The 20,944-nt window shown below is 43.1% G+C and overlaps 2 protein-coding genes across 3 annotated transcripts; one reads left to right on the forward strand and one right to left on the reverse strand.

The window, feature by feature from the left end:
- Positions 1-422: 422 nt before the first annotated feature.
- LOC106604659 (zinc finger protein 37) lies at positions 423-7,958 on the reverse strand. 2 transcript variants are annotated; one of them, XR_006769858.1, is made up of 3 exons: positions 7,607-7,958; positions 6,726-6,809; positions 4,396-4,643 (listed from the first exon to the last, which is right to left on the reverse strand). XR_006769858.1 is itself a non-coding variant. In XM_014199533.2 (2 exons), the coding sequence occupies exons 1-2, from the start codon at positions 7,707-7,709 to the stop codon at positions 2,674-2,676; spliced, it is 2,073 nt and encodes a 690-aa protein (XP_014055008.2). In that variant the 5' UTR covers positions 7,710-7,940; the 3' UTR covers positions 423-2,673. The 2 variants fall into 2 exon arrangements, 1 of the variants encoding a protein (XP_014055008.2); XM_014199533.2 differs by lacking the exon at positions 6,726-6,809 and having other exon boundaries at positions 423-4,643; positions 7,607-7,940.
- A 6,275-nt stretch (positions 7,959-14,233) lies between these two features.
- LOC106604660 (reticulon-4 receptor-like 2) lies at positions 14,234-19,889 on the forward strand. The gene is made up of 4 exons (XM_014199534.2): positions 14,234-14,554; positions 16,158-16,384; positions 16,591-16,824; positions 16,951-19,889. Exons 1-4 carry the CDS (start codon positions 14,314-14,316, stop codon positions 17,827-17,829), a joined length of 1,581 nt encoding a protein of 526 aa, XP_014055009.1. The 5' UTR covers positions 14,234-14,313; the 3' UTR covers positions 17,830-19,889.
- Positions 19,890-20,944: the final 1,055 nt, after the last annotated feature.

A 20,944-nucleotide genomic window follows, 5' to 3' on the forward strand; every position in this document is an offset into this window, starting at 1 on the left:
AGAAAGAGACTCACAGCTGTAATCTCAGCCTTTGAGGTGAATCTAACATGTATTGACTCAGGGGTGTGAGTACTTATCTAAATTAGCCATTTATGTATTTCATTTTCAATACATTTGCAAAAATACGATTATGGTCCATTGTGTGTAGATGGGTGAGAAAAAAAATATTTTTAATACATTTTGTATTCAGGCTGTAAGACAAAATGTTGAATAAGGGGTATGAATACTTTCTGAAGGTACTGTAGCTGACGTTAGCTAGCCCAAGTGGTTTTTGTTTATCTAGCAGCTGACCAGTAGGCTAAGTATTGTCAGGAAGAAGAGCAATGTTTTAAAGAGTTTGAGCTGCTCTTAAATCAACCTCTTGACAGACTAGAAACCGTACACATCTGCCACCTACTGGCATTAACAGAGAATGCAGCCTGTTTCCAAATGACGCTATTTATTTCCACGGATCCTCTTAACAAAACCTGTCAACATGACAGATGGTCTGTCTATATGTGAAGTATTTTAAGGGTCGAACCAACAAATAACATAACAGCGAGAACCTTTATAGGGTTTATGTATCGTAGAACAGGATGTGGTAATCACGGCTGATTTTCTATCAGCAAACAGTATTGCACAGCACGATCCGCACCCCACCAGATAAACATGAGTGTCTGGTAAATACACTATAACGGAGTTAAAGCACATGCCTTATACATGAAAGTCAACATATACGAGCCTTATTTGTATTGGGAATGTACTCTATTCATTGTTACGGGATTATTTCACGCAATATTATGCATATTAGGCAGGTACAATGACTGTGTAACATCTACATGCAGAGACATTAGATTCTACTTTTTTTTAATATCTTGACATTATGCATGACTCAATTACCACTCTCCAATGTTTAACCTCCCAGAGTTACTGTTGAAAGAGAGAAAAGTATGAAGATTCTATTTCTTATGTCCAATTCATTTCTACCTGCACATCTATAACTCCAGTGTTAAATTGCTAAATTGTAATTACTTCGCCAATACGGCCTATTTATTGCCTTACCTCCCTAATCTTACCTAATTTGCACACACTATATATATTTTTTTTCTATTGTGTTATTGACTGTATGTTTGTTTATCCCATGTGTAACTCTGTGTTGTTGTTTTTGTCGCACCGCTTTGCTTTATCTTGACCAGGTCGCAGTTGTAAATGAGAACTTGTTCTCAACTGGCCTACCTGGTTAAATAAAGGTGAAATTAAAAAACTAAAAATAATAAAATATCAGTAATGTCAAGGAGAAAATAAAGATATATTTTTCAGTCCAAAAGAAGAAAAACCACCAATCAATCAATCCAAAATGATAAAAAACGATTGATTCAACATGGAGAACAAATAAATGATAGTGTGTAAGCATAAAGCTTGATGGTTTAAAAACACTACAAAAATCTGGTCGAGTATCAGCCCAGTTACTAATCAGTGAAAATATGAATAAAGTCATGTTACTTCTGTTGGAATTTATTCTCCAGTTTGATTGTTAATTTGTCATTGTATGACGCAAATAAACAACACTGAAAGTCTCCCCTCCCCCCCAATTGTAACCTAATAGATCTTACTGTACATTGTTGATAGTGTATGTCATGTTATTATGTGGACACCCCTTCAAATTAGTGGATTCGGCCATTTTAGCCACACCCATTGCCGACAGGTGTTTCAAATCGAGCACACAGCCATGTAATTGGCAGTAGAATGGCCAGTACTGAAGAGCTCAGTGACTTTCATAGGACTCCACCTTTCCAACAAGTAAGTTTGTCAAATTTCCACCCTGCTAGAACTGTAAGTGCTGTTATTGTGAAGTGGAAACGTCTAGGGGCAACAACGGCTCAGCCGCGAAGTGGTAGGTCACACAAACTTACAGAAGGGGACCGCTGATTGCTGAAGTGCCTAGCGTGTAAAAATTGTCTGTCAATAACTGTCCTTCCAACGATTCTGTGCTTCCAACTTTGTGGCAACAGTTTGGGAAAGGCCCTTTCCTGTTTCAGCATGACAATACCCTGTGCAAAAAGCGAGATGCATACAGAAATGGTTTGTCGAGATCGGTGTGGAAGAACTTGACTGGCCTGCACAGAGCCCTGACCTCAACCCCATCAAACACCTTTGGGATGAATTGGAACGACGACTGTGAGCCAGACCTAATCGCCCAACACCAGCGCCCAACCTCACTAACGCTCTTGTGGCTGAATGGAAGCAAGTCCCCGCAGCAATGTTCCAACATCTAGTGGAAAGCCTTCCCAAAAGAGTGGAGGCTGTTACAGCAGCAAAGGGGGGACCAACTCCATATTAATGCCAAGGATTTTGGAATGAGGTGTTCGACGAGCAGGCGTCCACATACTTTGACAAACCAATAAAGCATTACAGTAAATGATGTGTACCATTAAAGTTGAAAGCATTACAGTAAATTGTGTGGACCATCAAAGTTTAGTTTAGATTCAAAGGAATGATCTTGAAGGCTACATATCCATTTTCAGAATGGGCACCACTATAAAGCCAAAACAGTATTTTATCATGGCATGACAGGAAAAAACATCCTGCAACATCACAAGAGAAACTACTAGGCAACAGTCCAGCCTTGCCTGATCTTCAATATTTATATTACGTGTTACACACATTAAGTCACAACACCTAAAAACGCAGTTATCATTGTTCATCCTCCTGTTCATTCGTTTGCTCTAAGGAACCATGCTTTCTGCCTATGTGATCATCCAGGTACTTGCGACGGGTGAAGCAGCTGCCGCACGCCTTGCACTCGTGTGGCTTCTCTCCAGTGTGTGTGCGTCGGTGCGCGTTGAGAATACTGATCTGGGTGAAGCTCTTGGCACAGTCCTCACACTTGTATGGCCTCTCCCCAGTGTGTATTCTCATGTGGACTTTGAGATAATTTGGGTTGACAAAGCTCTTCTTACACGCCGTGCACTTCGTCTTCTCTTGCTCCGCCGGATTTGGCCCCTCACTACCCGACACGTGTAGCTTCAGATGCATCCGCAGGGAGTCCGGCCGATTGAAGGCCATGGCGCAGTGTTCGCAGCTGAACGGTTTCTCTCCGGTGTGAATCATCTTGTGACGGTCCAAGTGAGACTTCTGGATGAAATGCTTCCCACACACATTGCACAGGTGTGGCCTCTTTTCCTTGTCCGTGTGGGAGTACAGGTGGCGTTTGAGGTAGGTGAAGTGGGTAAACTGTTGACCACAATCATTGCATATGAAGTCCTTTGTCCCCTTGTGGTGAACCTGCATGTTGTGAATCTTCAGGGTGTTCTTGCTGCCGTAGTCTTTGCCACACTCTTCACAGTGGTAAGGCTTCTCCCCTGTGTGACGCTGAAGGTGCCTACTCAGAGCATCCCTGTTTGGCAGGACCTTTTCACAGAAACTGCAAATATGAAGTATTTTTACCCTTTTCTTTTTCTCTATAGGTGGTCTAAATCTTAGTCTTGGTGCATTCAAACCCGTGGCACATTGCTTTTTGCCTTTGTTTTTAACAGTGACATTTTCAGAGTCAGAGTTGGAATCTGACTTCACGGTCTTCGTGCTCTTGGGTCCTCTTTCTCTCTTTGCAGGTAACACCTCCTGTTCTGTCTCGTCCTCTGCATGGTCAGAGCGGTGCCACTCCTCTTCACCTAAGCCTTTAGGCTCCGTCTGGAAGTCTCGGTCACTCTCCTCACTGACGTTCTTAGACTGAGTCTCAGCATCTTGGTCACTCTCTTCTTCATGTAAGTCCTTAGGCAGAGTCTTGGAAACATGTTTGCCTGATTCACCATCACTCTCTGCATCTCTGGCCTTCTTCGAAGGACTCTTGGATCTCTTCTTTCTAGATTTCATCGACCTCCTCTGGGTTTTTCTGAGGGTAGTGTCTTCAGCTGCAGCATGTCCTTCCGTCTCAAAGTGGTCGCTTTCATCTTCCCCCACGTCTTCAGAGGGAGTCCTCGTTCTTACCTTTTTAGACTTGCTTTGTTTTTTTCTAATGGGAGTCTCTTCAGCCTGTTCTACCAACTCATAATGTTCACTCTCAGCTTTGTCCTCGGCATGAGGCTTAGTTATTTTGGGGGGGTTGTACTGTTTCCACCTCTTCGAAGCAGACGCCACTTCAGTCTCCCCCTCCACAACTACCTCCACCTCAGGCTCAGACACAGTATTATATGGTTCGGCCTCTGCTTCAAATACATTGAAGTCACTACATTGCCTGCTCCTTTTTCTGGGGGAAGCCACCACAGTTGGTCTGTCTGACAAGTTGTCATTATCCTCCTCCTTACAGTGAGTATTAGTCTTATTCTTTTTTGAGTTGCTGTGCCCTTTTTTTCTTTGTGTGCTCTTCTCTGGCTGCTCGCCAGATTCTGTCCCAGAACAGTCATCATAATCATTTGTGTGAGACTTGGTTCTTGTCTTTTTGGAGCTGCTTATTGTGGTCCTCCTTTTTGGTGGGGAGGCCTCCTTGTCGCTCTCCTCCCCAGACCCAGACACAGGAGAAAAGCCCCTCTCTTCTTCTGTCAGGTGTTTAGAATGTGTCCTGGGACTTTGCCAGCTGGAGTTTCTTTGGGGAGTTCTCAGCTGCCTCTCAGACCTTTGAGTGGGTGTCACCCCTATCTGTTGTTCTTCATGATAGGCAGCCGGTTCTGCGGGAAAAAGAGGAGCGGGGTTTTATTACTTTTTGAAAGAGCACTTATTTTTTTTATAATTCCCATAAGGCCCAATTCATTTTTGTCACCTTTATTTAAGACAGTGACGCCTCTTGCACTGAGATGCAGTGTCTTAGACCGCTGCGACACTCGGGAGCCCAAATTTGTTAAAACATTATATGACTATTTCTGGAACATCTCCATCAAGAGGTTTTGTAATGTATTTGTTGTTTTACATTCTTATTGAAGATATTATTTAATGAGTTTCAGCTCCATGGTAGAGAGACAGCATAGTGTGTAGAGTAGAATAAAATACCAAAATATAGTTTCTACGGACTAAATATGTTTTATTATTTCTAAAAGTTTATTAGGTTTTCCAAGGACGATTGTCTGGAAACAGTCCGTAACAAGAATCCCTAATGAAGTGATGTATTAATTTAAGCTTTAGACCCACTAGGGCTGACCAGCGGCGTGTTCATTGCGCACTTTCTGCTGTGAAACATTTCTTAAACGGAAGCAAACGAAACGGGGATGGATCTACCTGAATTTGTCCAACATTGTAAAAATGTTTCTCAACAGAATCGGCGTAATGAATACGCCCCAGATGTGTGCGCTGGGAATCAAAATGATTATTTTTGAGAACCCTCCTGCTGCAGATTATGCGCAATTGCGCCGCGTGGTCTGTGTGGTCTACAAACCTCAAAGCGCATGCGTCTCAGATGGCATTTTTCCATCTGGAATGGTATGTGTGCTCGCAACCTGTTGACATTTGTTGGTTTCTTGTATCGCGTGAGTCTATAGCTTTGTTTCAGAGCGTCAGTGTGCTACGCACATACCAGTCGGCGCACTCGCTCTGGTCCAGGACGTTATGTTAACCACTGTTGCTTGTGCACCTAGCTAGTGCACTCTAGCTAGTACAAACGACCTACCTAGCAGACACTCTAGCTAGTACAATCTACCTACCTAGCACACACACTAGCTAGTACACACTACCTACCTAGCACACACTCTAGCTAGTACAAACTACCTACCTAGCAGACACTCTAGCTAGTACAAACTACCTACTTAGCAGACACTCTAGCTAGTACAAACTACCTACCTAGCAGACACTCTAGCTAGTACAAACTACCTACCTAGCAGACACTCTAGCTAGTACAAACTACCTACCTAGCAGACACTCTAGCTAGTACAAACTACCTACCTAGCTAGTTCAAATTACCTACCACAAACTACCTACCTAGCTAGTTCAAACTACCTACCTAGCACACACTCTAGCTAGTACAAACTACCTACCTAGCACACACTCTAGCTAGTACAAACTAGCACCATTCAACATCCTGTCTCATCCCATATGTCTCACTGCGTCTGTGGCGTGAGAAGGTATCTGCTGGAACCAGACCCTATAGAGCTCCCCAGCTTGTAGTCTTAAAAAACAGAAATGAGTTACCTCTGGTTCGTTCAGCCATTCCTATGGGGTAAATTAATGATAAAAAAAATAGGGTTTTGGGATAAATGCCAAAAATAAGGTCTGAAGTTAACACATGCTTGGAGATCTTATACGCTTTGTTCAATGAGATAATATTAATCAGTTAACATTACCTTCATGAATTATGAAGCCTTTGTGTGCTTTTTATTACATAAATGCGTCAAAATTCATTTAAAGTGACATTAGCTGATGAACATCATCTCATTGAACAAGACATATACGATCTCCTAAGCCTGTGTTTACTGCAGACAATGTTTTATTTATTTTTTTATTTAAAAGAAGGGCTGCGTTCCATGTAGGCTTACACTGGCGTGACGTTTTGATAACCGTATAAATCTTTCTAGGACAAGGTGACTTTTCAATATAGTTGCCTGTATTTACCCCCCAAAAAATAAATGCTAATTTGCTGCTAATGTGGCTATCATAAAGAACAACAAATGCCTTGATCTGGACGAGACTACCGAATCAGGCAAAATTAAGAATCTCAGATGAACTATCTAATGTTAGCTAAATGAAGTAATTAATCAATTTGCTACTTTTCTTTAACTTAAATTCTGTGACTGTTTTGTGCAGGTTTTAAATTGACACAATACCTGTTAGCAAAGGTGTAAGTTAGAGATGATGTGGAGGAGCTTGCAGGGATTTGTAGTCTTTGATGCTAAATAGCATTTTCGAATCTGAGAATAAATAGAGACAAATATAGTGATAAAAGTCACCTTGTCGAGAGAGATTTACAAGGTTATCAAAACGTCACGCTAGGGTAAGCCTACACTAAACACAGACCTTATTTTAGGAGTTTCTAAAATCCCCTATGTGAAAAATGATTGGGACCATTTTCGTGTTTGACCGCTAGGTTTTATGAGTATTATGACACATCCACTGTGGGGCTCTATTGTTATCTCTCATATGGAGCCTTTGCTGCTTCAGTGCTGTTCTGTCCCACTGGGTTGTCACTAGTTACTACAGCCACAAAGTCATATACCCCGACTATTTCTACGATTTTTATTCTTAGAAATGTGATTTTGAACCTAACTTTAACCACACTGACAACCATATGCCTAATCCTATCCTTAAATTAAGACCAAAAAGCTAATGTTTGTTTTTATGTATTTTTACGATACTCAATTTGGACTTTGTGGCTGTGGTAACTAGTGGAAACAATCCCACTGGGCACAGACGTCAATTAAACATATATTCCAAGTTGGTTCAACGTAATTTCATTGAAATGACGTGGAAACAACGTTGATTCAACCAGTGTGTGCCCAATGGCATCATGCATAGCTAATTAGGTCGCGATGCTTCAACCCTAGACGATGTACGTTTAAAACTCTACTTGCAGAACTCGTGAATGACTATACTAGTTATAGATAGATGCTAGCTACCGCTACCGCCTTGGCTGAAACATAAAGCAGCAAATAGCTAGCTGGTGACGTTAACATTTTGCTGTGTGTTGATACATTAGCATGCCACCTACTTCTTTTCGACATCCGTGTTCCAGATTTATCTGAAAGAGTGTTTCCAATATCGTTAAGGTATAATTTCATAAACGTCCACTCTACCTGCTCACTATCGCCCATTGTTGTCAACTAGCTAGCAGGCTAGCTACAAGAAAAAAAGAAAGCAGGAAAATACAGTACATAATACCGCGACGTCAATGAATAGCGACTGGGGACCACTTGGGCTTTCCACTAGCTACCACAGCTACAAAGTCAGAATTGGCTATATTGTACAAATTAATGAAAACAAAATTGATATTTTTGGTCTTAATTTAAAGTTGGGGCTAGGCTTAAGGTTAGGTTTAAAATAAATGTTTAAGAAGATAAACTGTGGAAATGGGCGGGGCTTGTGACTTCGTGGGTGGGGTAACAAGTAACGACCCTCCACTTGTGAACAGTTTACCGCCGCCTTGTGTTGAGGTGGGACGTGAACGGTCTCCAGGCTGGCAGTGGTGGGAAAAGTACTGTCGACATACTTGAGTAAAAGTAAAGATAGCTTAATAGAAAATGACTCAAGTAAAAGTGAAAGTCACCCAGTAAAATACTACTTCACTAAAAGTATTTGGTTTTAAATACACTAAAGTATCAAAAGGAAATGGAATTGGTCAAATGTACTTAAGTATCAAAAGTAAAAGTACAAATAATTTAAAAGGCATCATTTTCTCGTTTTTTTTAATTGACGGATAGCAGGGTCACACTCCAACACTCAGACATAATTTATAAACAACGCATTTGTGTTTAGTGAGTCCGCCAGATCAAAAACAGTAGGGATGACCAAGGATGTTCTCTTGATAATTGAGTGAATTGGACCGTTTTCCTGTCAAAATGTAACGAGTACTTTTGGGTGTCAGGGAAAATGTAGAGCAAAAAGTACATTATTTTCTTTAGGAATGTAGTGAAGTAAAAGTAAAATTTGGCAAAAATATAGTAAAGTACAGAAACCCCCCAAAACTACTTAAGTACTTTACACCACTGCAGCCTAGTTAGGTTGACGTAAATAACTTGAAGATAAACTTTAATTTATTTAATTGTAGTTTTGAAACTGTTGAAATAACAAATATTTTCAAGTCTCTCTCTGTTATTTTGAGTCACACTCAGACAGCTCCTACCCAGCTGTTTGTTCAGTCTAGTTCGGTGACTGTCGTCTATCTGCGTCATCAATGGTCCCCATCCCACGTCACAATGTAAAAATAAAGGAATGAACAAATAAGAAACAGCAATAGAGAAATGTAGGGAGGAGAATGAGATATAAATAATTGAGTCAGTGCTAATGAGCCTGACGTGATATTTTTCTGTCTTTTTTAATCAAGTCTCGGAGGCAGAAAGAGAAGGAGAGGGAAAGTTTTTTCATGACACACACATGCACACACACACAGACTCTGGCAGAGATTTATACAGCTCCCTCTGATTTATCACAGTTATGTAATTGTAAGTGGGATTCTCCTTTGTTTTCTTTCACACTATCAGTCAACACTCTTACTAGAATACCGGCTGCACGTCATTCAACACATCCACTAATGCACTCTCATGTTTTCTGTATTCTAAAAGGACAGGAAACCGAAAAGAGAAATAGTCATTCCTCCCTTTCATATCCCACCCAAGTAGTCCTATTTCTCTTCAACCACTCCATGTCTGTTTTAATCCTCGTCCCCTTGGTTTTCTTTCTTTCTCCCTCCTATTATCTCTCTGCCCTGCCCATCTCTCTTCATTTCATGTGTGTATAGTATGTTTGCATTTATAGTAGAAACGTGGGTTTGGCTCTGTACTGTATGTGTCCATGACTGATTTTGTGTAAGTGGTGGCTATGGGGGTCGGTGCATGTGTGTAGGGGTGCGTGAGTGTTTTCGAGGAGGGATGGGTCAGCATGTGACAGGAGGACAAATCTTTTCAATATGTTGTGTTTACACCAGATCACATGTTAGTGTACCAGAGCAGAGAGAGGGATTTGAGAGAGAGGAGGGATTTGAGAGAGAGGAGGGAGAGCAAAGAAAGAAAGAAAGAAAGAAAGAAAGAAAGAAAGAAAGAAAGAAAGAAAGAAAGAAAGAAAGAAAGAAAGAAAGAAAGAAAGAAAGAAAGAAAGAAAGAAAGAGGGAAAGAAAGAAAGAAAGAAAGTTGTAGTGAAGGCTTGTGATCTCTGACTACTTCAATAGATCATCGACAGAATACTAACACACACACATACACACACACATACTGCCTCATGACCAATGTATGGGTGCGTGATGAAGGGAGGGGGGCACACAGAGCCACCCTCAGTCAGCTGTGCAATCGGCTTCTCACTCACCCCATCCCTCCCCTCTCCACCCCTCTACAACCCCTCTCCACCCCTTACCAACTCTCCACGGCCACCCATGGTGACCACTGATGCCAGCTCACAGAGCTGACTACCACCCCCAAAGCCTAGAGGCTCAAGGAACATTGTGCACTAACACACACATAGCAGATTGCTAGCTGGTTATTTGATCACCAGATATTTTAAGTTGTGACCAAGGTTTTGGTAGAGTGATTGTTATGCAAAAGACCCTAGGTGCACACACACACACACACACACACACACACACACACACACACACACACACACACACACACAGACACAAAGATGTTCTCTGCGAATAAATGATGTCATATGCTATTACACAGCTTGTGGAGCTGACCTTCTCCTGAGTAGCAATTGTTATTGTTCTGTGCCATTACCTCTGTGTTGCCATCAGGAACAGACTGTGTGCATCATGCTGCTGGAAATGGAACAGCGTTGACCCAAGTCATGGCGGGAGAGGACTCAGTTCTGACTCACCCCACCCCCAAAACATGTCTTAACCATGCACACACATGCTGCATAAAATCCCTACCAAACCACCCCCCTCCTCCACCCACTGAAATGTACCTTAGAAAGCACACAGACTGCGCACACATGCACAAACAGACACACACACAGACACACACACACAAACACACACACATTGAGTAGTGTACTGTCCATTCACCAAGGAGATCCGGACTCAGGTTAGGCCCTACTTTTGGACACTTTCTTCTTTGGTTGTAATTTCACAAATCAATAACCTAATCCAAAACTAATATCAAGCAAATACCTGACTGATTCACCTGATTCTTCACTCAAAAAAAGGCTGGGTTAAAAACAACCCAATTTGAGTTCATTGGTTACACAGGCTGGGTAAATATTGGATAGAATACACGCTGGGTTATTTTGACCCAGCCTGTTGGGTTGCGTGAATAACCCAAACTGGTTGGTTGATGAGATTACCCAAATATGGGGTAATTTAACCATCAGTTGGTTATTTTTTACTTTCGTGCTGGGTTGACCTAGCAGCTGGGTCATTTTATTATTTGTAGGAGGTGTGGCTTATTAGGGGTGTGGCTTTCAGATATATCTTATTGGCCACCCGTGAGAGTAAATGTCATTCTTGTTGATCATGTTGAGTTTATATGCTGCAAATTATTTTTATTCTCTGGATTTTTTGGCATTTGACACATATTGCTAGAATATTATGATTTTTTTATTACATATTATAATAAGGTGGTATCTATCCCAACAATGTGATTAGCATAAGCTTTTAGGGAGGCTACAAAAAAACAACCCAACTAAGTGACCCAACGCCTGCAACCCAGCAGTTGGGGCAACCAAACAACCCAACATTTTTTAGAGTGTAGTCTGAGACAGAATGTCCTGCTAACGGTAGAAATATAAACCAGTCAGTCTTGCGTGTAACGACACGTGAATGAATGATTTGACAACATTGTCTTCAGAACATCCACACACTGAAAGGTCTAGCAACTTCAGTCTTTTGAAGTATGAATCCATCTAGCCCAGGGATGGGTAACTGGCGCCCGCTGCCCCCCTTTTGTAGGCCCAAGGATTAAACAAAATAAATACAGATCCAGTCAAAAGTTTGGACACAGCTAGTACTTCAAGGGTTTTTCTTTATTTGTAATATTTTCTGCATTGTAGAATAATAGTGAACACATCAAAACTAACCAAAAAAGTGTTAAACAAATCAAAATAGATTTTATATTTGAGATTCTTCAACGTAGCCACCCTTTGCCTTGATGACAGCTTTTCACACTCTTGGCATTCTCTCAACCAGCTTCATGAGGTAGTCACCTGGAATGCATTTCAATTAACAGGTGTGCCTTGTTTAAAGTTAATTTGGAATTTCTATCCTTCTTATTAATGCGTTTGAGCCAATCAGCTGTGTTGTGACAAGGTAGGGGTGGTATACAGAAGATAGCCCTATTTGGTAAAAGGCCAAGTCCATAAAATGGCAAGAACAGCTCAAATAAGCAAAGAGAAATGACAGTCCATCATTACTTAAGACATGAAGGTCAGGAAATATGAAACATTTCAAGAACTTTGAAAGTTTCTTCAAATGCAGTCTCAAAAACAATCAAGCGCTATGATGAAACTGGCTCTCATGACGACTGCCACAGGAAAGGAAGACCCAGTTACCTCTGCTGCAGAAGATACGTTCATTAAAGTTAACTGCACCTCAGATTGCAGCCCAAATAAATGTTTCGCAGAGTTCAAGTAACAGACACATCTCAACATCAACTGTTCAGAGGAGACCGTGTGAATCAGGCCTTCATGGTCGAATTGCATCAAATAAACCACTACTAAAGGACACCAATAATAAGAAGAGACTTGCTTGGGCCAAGAAACACGAGCAATGGACAATAGATCGTGGAAATCTGTCCTTTGGTCTGATGAGTCCAAATTTGAGGTTTTTGTTTCCAACCGCCGTGTCTTTGTGAGACGCAAAGTAGATGCACAGATGATCTCTGCATGTGTGGTTCCCACCATAAAGCATGGAGGAGGAGGTGTGATGGTGCCCTGTTGGTGATTTCTTATTTAGAATTCAAGGCACACTTAACCAGCATGGCTACCACAGCATTCTGCAACGATACTCCATCCCATCTGGTTTTTACGCTTAGTGGAACTATCATTTGTTTTTCAACAGGACAGTGACCCAAAACACACCTCCAGGCTGTGTAAGGGCTATTTCACCAAGAGGGCGAGTGATGGTGCTGCATCAGATGACCTGGCCTCCACAATGACCCGACCTCAACCCAGTTGAGATGGTTTTGGATGAGTTGGACCGCAGAGTGTTGAAAAAGCAGCCAACAAGTGTACAGCGTATGTGGGAACTCCTTCAAGACGGTTGGAAAAGCATTCCAAGTGAAGCTGGTTGAGAGAATGCCAAGAGTGTGCAAAGCTGTCATCAAAGCAAAGGGTGGCTACTTTGAAGAATCTAAAATCTAAAATATATTTTGATTTGTTTAACACTTTTTTGGTTAATACATGATTCCATGTGTGTTATTTAATAGTTTTGATGTCTTCACTACTGTTCTACAATGTACAAAATAGTACAAATAAAGACAAACCCTTGAATGAGTAGGTGTGTCCAAACTTATGAATGGTACTCTGTATATTTGTTTACAAAGTCAGTGGGGTCTCAATTGTTGAGAGTTAGAATAACAGAATACACAAGATGCAATTTGGAAATGTGGTTGAGCATCAGCAGTTAATTGTTATGTCAGTCATTGATTGTCACTCAATTAGCCCATGTCAGCTAACATTTTTAAGATTGGTAAGTTAGTCTAGCCAGCTATCTAAACTTGTAGTAATCAAACATTCTCTAAATCCTATAGAACAATGTGTAAAATTGCAGCAAACTTTCTTTAAAACAGTAATATTTTCTTTTTGCCCCATGGTATAATGTGTAGGCCTACAGTCGCAGGAAATTAACTCTGAAACAGACATTTTGTCTCTCCGCTGTCAAGAAAATGTTTTGCTTGCAAGGTGGGAGCCAAAGGCAAGGCCAGCTCTGACTGCGTGCGTGTGTATGAATATGAGTACGCAGACCCGCGAGCCACTGCAGCCCCTCATGATGAGTTCAGATTTGTTGTGGCCCCTACTCCCATCAAAGTTGCCCATCCCTGATCTAGTCTTTTACACAATAGCATACTTATTAAGGTCGATGAAAATGTGTGGTCAAATCCCAAGGAAAAACGGCCTGTGGGCTGCGGTGCCTTTAGGGCGCCTCACGGTAGAATACTTGAAACGGTATAGGCTATTGTGCCAAGGTTATGAATGTTTGATGTAGGCCTATAAACACACGCATGATCAAGACATACTATTATTGGCTGTAGAGCGACTATCTATACTGTACATTTGAGATGATGAGGTAGGCCTAACTAACTGCATCATTCATGCATAGTAGTTGACGTTCATTTGTTTATATTTGCTTTATTTACAAACGGTGGAGAAATAAAACAAGCTTATATTTTGGGTTCTGATGGATACAACAGTTGAACTAAGCTCATGAGACATTTATTTAAAAGTTATATTATTCAAGAATCAATGGGTACATATCAGAAATGTGTAAGTCCAAAAATGAATGTAGCAACTACAGATTGATGCTTTAAATGAGCAAAAGTTATTTGTTTTTAAGCCAAATGCTCTTTTCCCACCTGCTTATCCTCCTCCAACCCCCCTCTGTGATCCAAACTCACACCGCGCCGAGCTCCCTCAACGCACGCACGCATACACATACACACGCACTCCACTGTGAGCGTCCTCTCCTTTCCAGTCGCTTCCTCTGAGCAACTCTCTCATCCAACCCATCCCCTCCCATTCGCCCGCGCGAATCTGACCCATACAGGGTGACGTATGCGAGATTCCGCCGCAGCCGACAGCCGTGGGCGCGAGCTCATCAAGTATAAACCCAATGCCTGGAATTCTGCTCGTCACTCACTCAAGTCGCACCGACTCCGTTACCAGACCTCAACTTCAGCGGAGATAGCAGGCACTTTCTCAGCGCTCAGGCTAACTCGCTGTCGGCTTTGGTTCGAGATGGAAACTCTCTCGACTGCACGGAGATCTTGGAGCTCCAACATCCACAACTTCAAAAGTGAGTTGACTTCAGTTCATAGGCTATAGGCTTGGCTACATTATTTTGTTTTTTTTTGTTTTAGTCTTGATGTTGTTGGTGGTAATGGGGATGAGGATGGTGATGTTCTAAGATATGATTTACAGTGAATCACTGTTTTATGTATTTTTTGTATTTGTTAGGATCCCCGTAGCTTTGTTGAAGCAGCAGCTACTCGTCCTGGGGTCCACACAAAACATGAAACATGAGATCATACAGAACAGCAATAGACAAGAACGTCTCAATTACTGAACTATTCAGTTGATTTCGTTCACAGTTCGGTGCGTAAACAGCTAGACTACTTGTATGCCCGTGCTTGCATGCATACACATCTGCCTCTTGCAAATAAGATGACACTTAAAACCTATATCCTTCTCAGTCTCCATCCACCTCAACATTATAAAGCAAAAACACATTTGGAAATTGTTCATGTTGCGCACACGCGCGGAGATTGTTCGTGCTGCGCACACCTACTAAACAAGTCCTCTCCACGTCCCGTGCGCGCGCAGTTAACGAGCCATGTCGTTACCGGGTTCGGGTAATGAAGGTTGAGGTCGTTGGAACATTTGCTGGGGAAGCTGAATGGTCACGCGATACTTTTTTCATGCGATGTTTTCTTTGTGCCCCGTTATCCGAGCTTGCCAAACCGCCTCTGAATAATCCATGTGCAGAGAGAAACCGAGCCGGGTCCGGTTACCTTGTTTTACGCTTGTCCATACTCTGTAACCTCTTCGTGAGCCAACCTTTTTGTGAAGTTGGCTCGTGACTTTAGGCTACTAGGGTAAATCTTGTTTAGCCCTTGCGTGGCTCGTGTGATCGAACTTGATAGCACTTCGAACCAGAGGTGAAGAAGATTGGTTTTACACTCATTCAGCTATTTAGTCTGGGATAAATGTTGAATGAAGTTACCAGAATTATAAACCTGTACTCCCACTGGGCAAAATCAGGTTGAATCAACGTTGTTTCCACGTCATTTTAACAAAAATATATGTGATGACGTTGAATCAACGTGGAAAACTGGTTGGATTTGAAAAAAGTCATCAATGTAAGGGAATTTCTTATTTTTTCATCCAACTCTTATCCTAAATCCAATGACATGGTGATTGGTTGATTTCATTTTGAATTCACATCAGTTGACAACTCAACCAAATGTAAATCAAAACTAGAAGTTAAACTGGTCTATACCCAATAGGCTGACTAGCCTATGTAACATGATCAGGTAGCGATGAATAGGCAGGTGATTTGTATAATGTCATTTATTATGAATGAGTGCGACTGGCCTATTAGTCAGACTTGAGATCATGGCATCAGTCTTGGCTTTTGCGTCATATCCGAGATTCAGATCCTCAATCTTGGCTTTTGCGTCATATCCGTGTCCATCAACAACTTTCTGCACCACTCGACCTGGACAGCTCCAAGTGCTGAAAACAGCTCTGCATCCCTTGCCCTCTTTCTCCTTTTCACTCCCTCTTTTTCTGGTTGTCTTTACTGTACAATTAATCTGCTAGTTGTTATAAAGTTCCATTATTTTAATCTATGTCTCTTTCTCTGTGTGTGTGTGTGTGTGTGTGTGTGTATGTTTCAGGTGGGCTCACCCTATGGCTGGTGCTGTGGTTGGTGGCGGTGAAGCCGAGTGGGGCGGGGACGTGTCCAAGGCTGTGTGTATGTTACCCGTCGCCCATGACGGTAAGCTGCCAGTCCCAGAACTTCACCACCGTGCCCTCCGGTGTGCCCTACGACTCCCAGCGCGTCTTTCTGCAGAACAACCGCATCACCGAGCTCAGAGCAGATTCTTTTGGCTTCGAGACACAGGTTAGAATGTGTGTGTTTTTGTGTAGGTTATTCTTTAATGAACTGTAATTGTTTTTGTGGATTGATATTGCATAGTTTTGCATTTAAATGTAGTATTTTTTTTAGTATTTGAGCTCTGTGTGTTCGCATCGGAGCTGTGTCCTTTCTCAGATGTGTAACGATCCCTTTCTATATACCTCTTCCTTTTTCAACCCCTCCCCCTATAGGTTCTCTGGCTCTACTCCAATAACATCACATTGATTGAGGCTGGTGCCTTCAGCAACCTGAGGGTTCTAGAAGAGCTGGACCTTGGTGACAACCCATCGCTACGGCAACTGGAGGGTGGAGCGTTCCGGGGACTGGAGAAGCTGCAGAGCCTGCACATGCATCGCTGCAAGCTGGCCGCTCTCCCCCACGACCTCTTCCTCAAGCTCTACAGCCTGCAGTTCCTCTACCTGCAGGTATGGAAACACATACTCATATGAAACACATACTCATATAACACACACACACACACACACACACACACACACACACACACACACACACACACACACACACACTGACAATGTCCTTCCTCCTTACAGGAGAACCAGCTGCACTTCATCCAGGACGACCTCTTCTCCGACCTGGTCAACCTGAACCACCTCTTCCTGCACGGCAACCGCATTCGCACGCTGTCCGAGAACGCGTTCCGCGGCCTCGTTAACCTGGACCGCCTCCTGCTCCACGACAACCGAATCCGGCAAGTGAACCGCCGTGCTTTCCGCGACCTGGGCCGCCTGACCATCCTCTACCTGTTCAACAACTCCCTGGCAGAGCTTCCGGGCCAGGCCATGAAAGATGCTGTGGCAGTCCAGTTCCTCCGCCTCAATGGGAACCCCTGGTCCTGCGGCTGTGAGGCCCGCCCCCTGTGGGAGTGGTTCCGTACAGCTCGCATCTCCTCCTCCGAGCTGATGTGCACTTCCCCCTCCCCCCGCCGCGGACAGGACCTGCGCTTCCTCCGAGAGATGGACTTTGCCCTTTGCCCCCTCCCCGACCCTGGGTCACTGGCCGGCACCACCACGACCACCTTCAGCACCAAGACAAGATGGTGGTTCTCCAAGCACAAGCCTGTGGCTTCGTCCAAAGGAATCTTCCAGAAGAGCTCCGAAACAGTCAAGGCGCACCCCTTCTCCCCTGTCAAGCCCAACCAGCCCTCCAACCCTTCCTCCACCTCCTTCTTCTCTAAGTACGAGCTTGCGGAGGAGGAGGTGAACCTGCCCAAGGTGGACCAGGAGGAGTACTGGGCCAACTACGGGAACGAAGATGCCTCCGTGCGCTGCTTCGAGCTTGAGTGTCCGCCCGGCTACGACACCCCGGTCCTCCTGCCCTCCTCCTCCTCCTCCTTCTCCCCCACTCAGTCTTTCATCCCTCTCCTCTCCCTTTCTGTGCTAACTCTCTGCCTCCACCTTCTCTTTGGCTGAACATCCCCGTCAGCTTCTCTTTTTCTCCAACTCTATTTCTCCAACTCCTTTCTCTTTCTCCTCTGCACACCTGGATCTTGATTCCTTTCAGTTTCCCCCCTGGCCCCCAGGGGGCGGTACACTGATGCAGGAGCAGGCAGGCAGGCAGTAGGGAGCTGCTCTCAGGAGTACAGGTGAGATGCAGTGTAGGACACCATTTGGTTGGAGGGCGCCGCTGCTGCTGATAGGGCTGAGCTCATTTTTCACTGAGATGACGTCACAGCAGCAGGTTCTGTCGCCATGACAGCACAATAGTGTGGCCAGCTTACGAAAGTTCCAATCACTACTGCTACTACCGCACTAACACACCACACACCAAGACATCCGTACGTTTAGTACCACAACATAGCACTGCATTCAATTCATACCACTCAGTAAGCTGGTGGCATTTTCAGGAAGTTTATCACCATAACTACTAGTTTGTATTCGCAGCGTCACAACGCAGGCGTTGTGACGCTGGCTATTTTGTATGGCGTCAAACGCTCACCATTGTCAACCACTGCGCGCCAGTCCTGCTAAGAAAAGATTTTCAAAAGCAACACTTTCCTTTGGCTTCATCTTTGTCACTGACCTTTCAACCTTCACCTGAGAGACCAGAGACACCAGAGTGCTGCTCCTACAGGGCTACCGCAGCAGGAGTCAGAGAACACGGAGTTCATCTCATAGAGGGAATAGTAGGAAGACAAGAATACTTATGGAAAAATACTGTAGTGAGACATCTGTCACTGCAATGGTAAAGGAGAGGTGGATAGATGTGAAGTAAAGGATGGGAGCGTGTATGTAACAGGGATAGGACAGAAACGAAAAGACAAGACTTTCAAGGATGCTGGCAAGCAAGAGACAGGATAAAAGAGAGAGAGTGTGAGAGTGATAGGATTAAGAGTTGTTACGACATACAGAAGACACCCGGCCAGGTCAGAGTGCCAGTAAGGGAGTGAAAGCGAGGGTGTCTCTCTCCATCTCCCAACATTTGACATGTAATCTATTTTGCTTGTCAACACCATCAATAAAAACCACACTGTAAATATCTCACACTAACTCTGTAGGTAGTGATACACTTGTGACACTAGATAGCTACATACATGACACTGCTGTGTAGTTTATTGTATGAAGCCCATGCTTCAACATTCTCCAGGTTTTCTAGTTTCTCTTTATCTTTTTCCATTGGTGATTGTTGCCATGAGTAACACCATCATGTTTATTAGTGTACTGTATGTAAAGATAGAGGAGATTTGAAAAGATATATGGAAATCTTTCCCTTCAATAGTCCGTCTCTACCTCTTGTTTCTAAGTCTGTCATTCCCCTCGTTCCCACACAGTGTGTCTCTCTGTGTTAATGTGAGATGCACACAGAAGGACAGTATACTGGGAAGAACCTATAGCCCATTATGGTGACTGAAGCCCGGGTCCAGCTGGGTTGATCCAGTCCAAAGGAGTGACAGTGTCCTGCTGCGGGTCAGCACCAGATAAGGAGTGCCCCAGTCATCCCTTTAATGTGTGTGTGTTTGTCAGTAGCCTCTCGTGCTAAAAGTCATTTAACAATCCCTCTCGTTAGCAAGCTGTCCTATTTAAATAAGTCTGACTCTAAGATGATTCCACTGGGAGCAGAAGACACAGCTGTTTGATTCCAGATCTAAACACACACACACACACACACACACACACACACACACACACACACACACACACACACACACACACTCCCGGCAGCAGGTGCATTGCTGAATGTACATCTCTGTCAAATCAAATGCAAACCCAACCAGGTAATGATGAGAGTGTCGGGGCATTTCTGTTTGTCACTCCCCATGTGCCACTCCCTCTCCTCCCCTGACCGTGTGGTTGAATGGAATATGAAGGAAACTGTGATAATGTTGCACATATTCTTTTCAATGGAAGCTGTGAATAAACATTTTCTTGGTTTTACTAAAATGGAACTGTGTGGGAGTCTCTCTTTCTCTGGCTTTCCTCCAAAAGGCAATCGCTAAGGAGAAAACACAGTACAACACCACTGTATTATAAAACACCAGAAACACACACTTACAGCCTTAGCTACATTACAGGTCCCTATCAAGGTGTAGTGTCTAGAGCAGGGATTGGCAAATGACCAACTTCCTATAGAAAGTCAGTCGGGGTCTTTACTGTTGAGGGTTATAATAGCAGAATACACAAGGTGCTATTTGGAAATGTGGTTGTGCATGAGCAGTTTATTGTCAGTCACTGACTCACTCAATTAACCCATGTCAGCTAACATTGTTAAGATTGGTAAATTAGTCTAGTCAGCTATCTAAACTTGTAGTAATCATGGTGAAATTGATGTTGTTAGTCGCTCACACTCAGATATATTCAAAACTGCAAAGATTTCTCTCCACTCCATAGCAAAATTAGTAGAATTGCAGGAAATGAACCATAAAGCTGCAAATTTTTCTCACTGCCCCATGGAAAAATGAGTATAATTGCATGAATTTAGTTCTAAAATGGCAAATCTCTCCACCCCATGGCAAAATGTGTATATTTGCAGCAAACTTGCTTTAAAATTGGCATATTTTTTGTACACCCCATGGCAAAATGTGTAGAATTGCAAGAAATGAACTCTAAAAAATGTTCCTCCGCAGTCAAGAAAATGTTTTGCTTGGAAGGTGAGAGGGGGCAACAAAATGTCACTTAGGGCCCCCAAAAGGCTATGGCCAGCGCTGACTGCTTGTTTGGGTATGGATGTGGGTATGCAGACCCACTAGCCACTGCAGCCCCTCATGATGATTTCAGATTTTTTGTGGCCCCCACCCCTATCAAAGATGCCCGTCCCTGATCTAGAGGGGTAGAATCTAAAGTGGTCAAATAGGGAACAAAGAAGAAGAAACGAAAGACATCAATAAGTTTAAAGAAATGAAAATAGATGGGGATAATGTGAAATTGTTATAGAAGGATGAAGAGACATTTTAAATAGACACTGACACTTTTCTTTGGTCTTTGGATATTGTAACATATATTTCCAAAACGTCTCACAGAGATTTGCGTATTTGGTTGCTCACTCCGTGACAGATGGTTTTAGCTGAGACTGAGCAGGTCAAAAGTCTTA

The sequence above is a fragment of the Salmo salar genome, chromosome ssa05 (assembly GCF_905237065.1).
Source record: "Salmo salar chromosome ssa05, Ssal_v3.1, whole genome shotgun sequence".
In the NCBI taxonomy this organism is placed as follows: Eukaryota; Metazoa; Chordata; class Actinopteri; order Salmoniformes; family Salmonidae; genus Salmo; species Salmo salar.

Bases quoted from the DNA above. Each gene is read 5' to 3' on its own strand.
- LOC106604659 (XM_014199533.2), bottom strand. From the start codon at position 7,709: ATGGGCGATAGTGAGCAGGTAGAGTGGACGTTTATGAAATTATACCTT. The intron at 4,644-7,606 runs GTAGGTGGCATG...TTTTTCCCGCAG, and splicing joins AACACGGATGTCGAAAAGAA to AACCGGCTGCCTATCATGAA.
- LOC106604660 (XM_014199534.2), top strand. From the start codon at position 14,314: ATGCGAGATTCCGCCGCAGCCGACAGCCGTGGGCGCGAGCTCATCAAG. The intron at 16,385-16,590 runs GTTAGAATGTGT...CTCCCCCTATAG, and splicing joins CTTTTGGCTTCGAGACACAG to GTTCTCTGGCTCTACTCCAA. The intron at 16,825-16,950 runs GTATGGAAACAC...TCCTCCTTACAG, and splicing joins TGCAGTTCCTCTACCTGCAG to GAGAACCAGCTGCACTTCAT.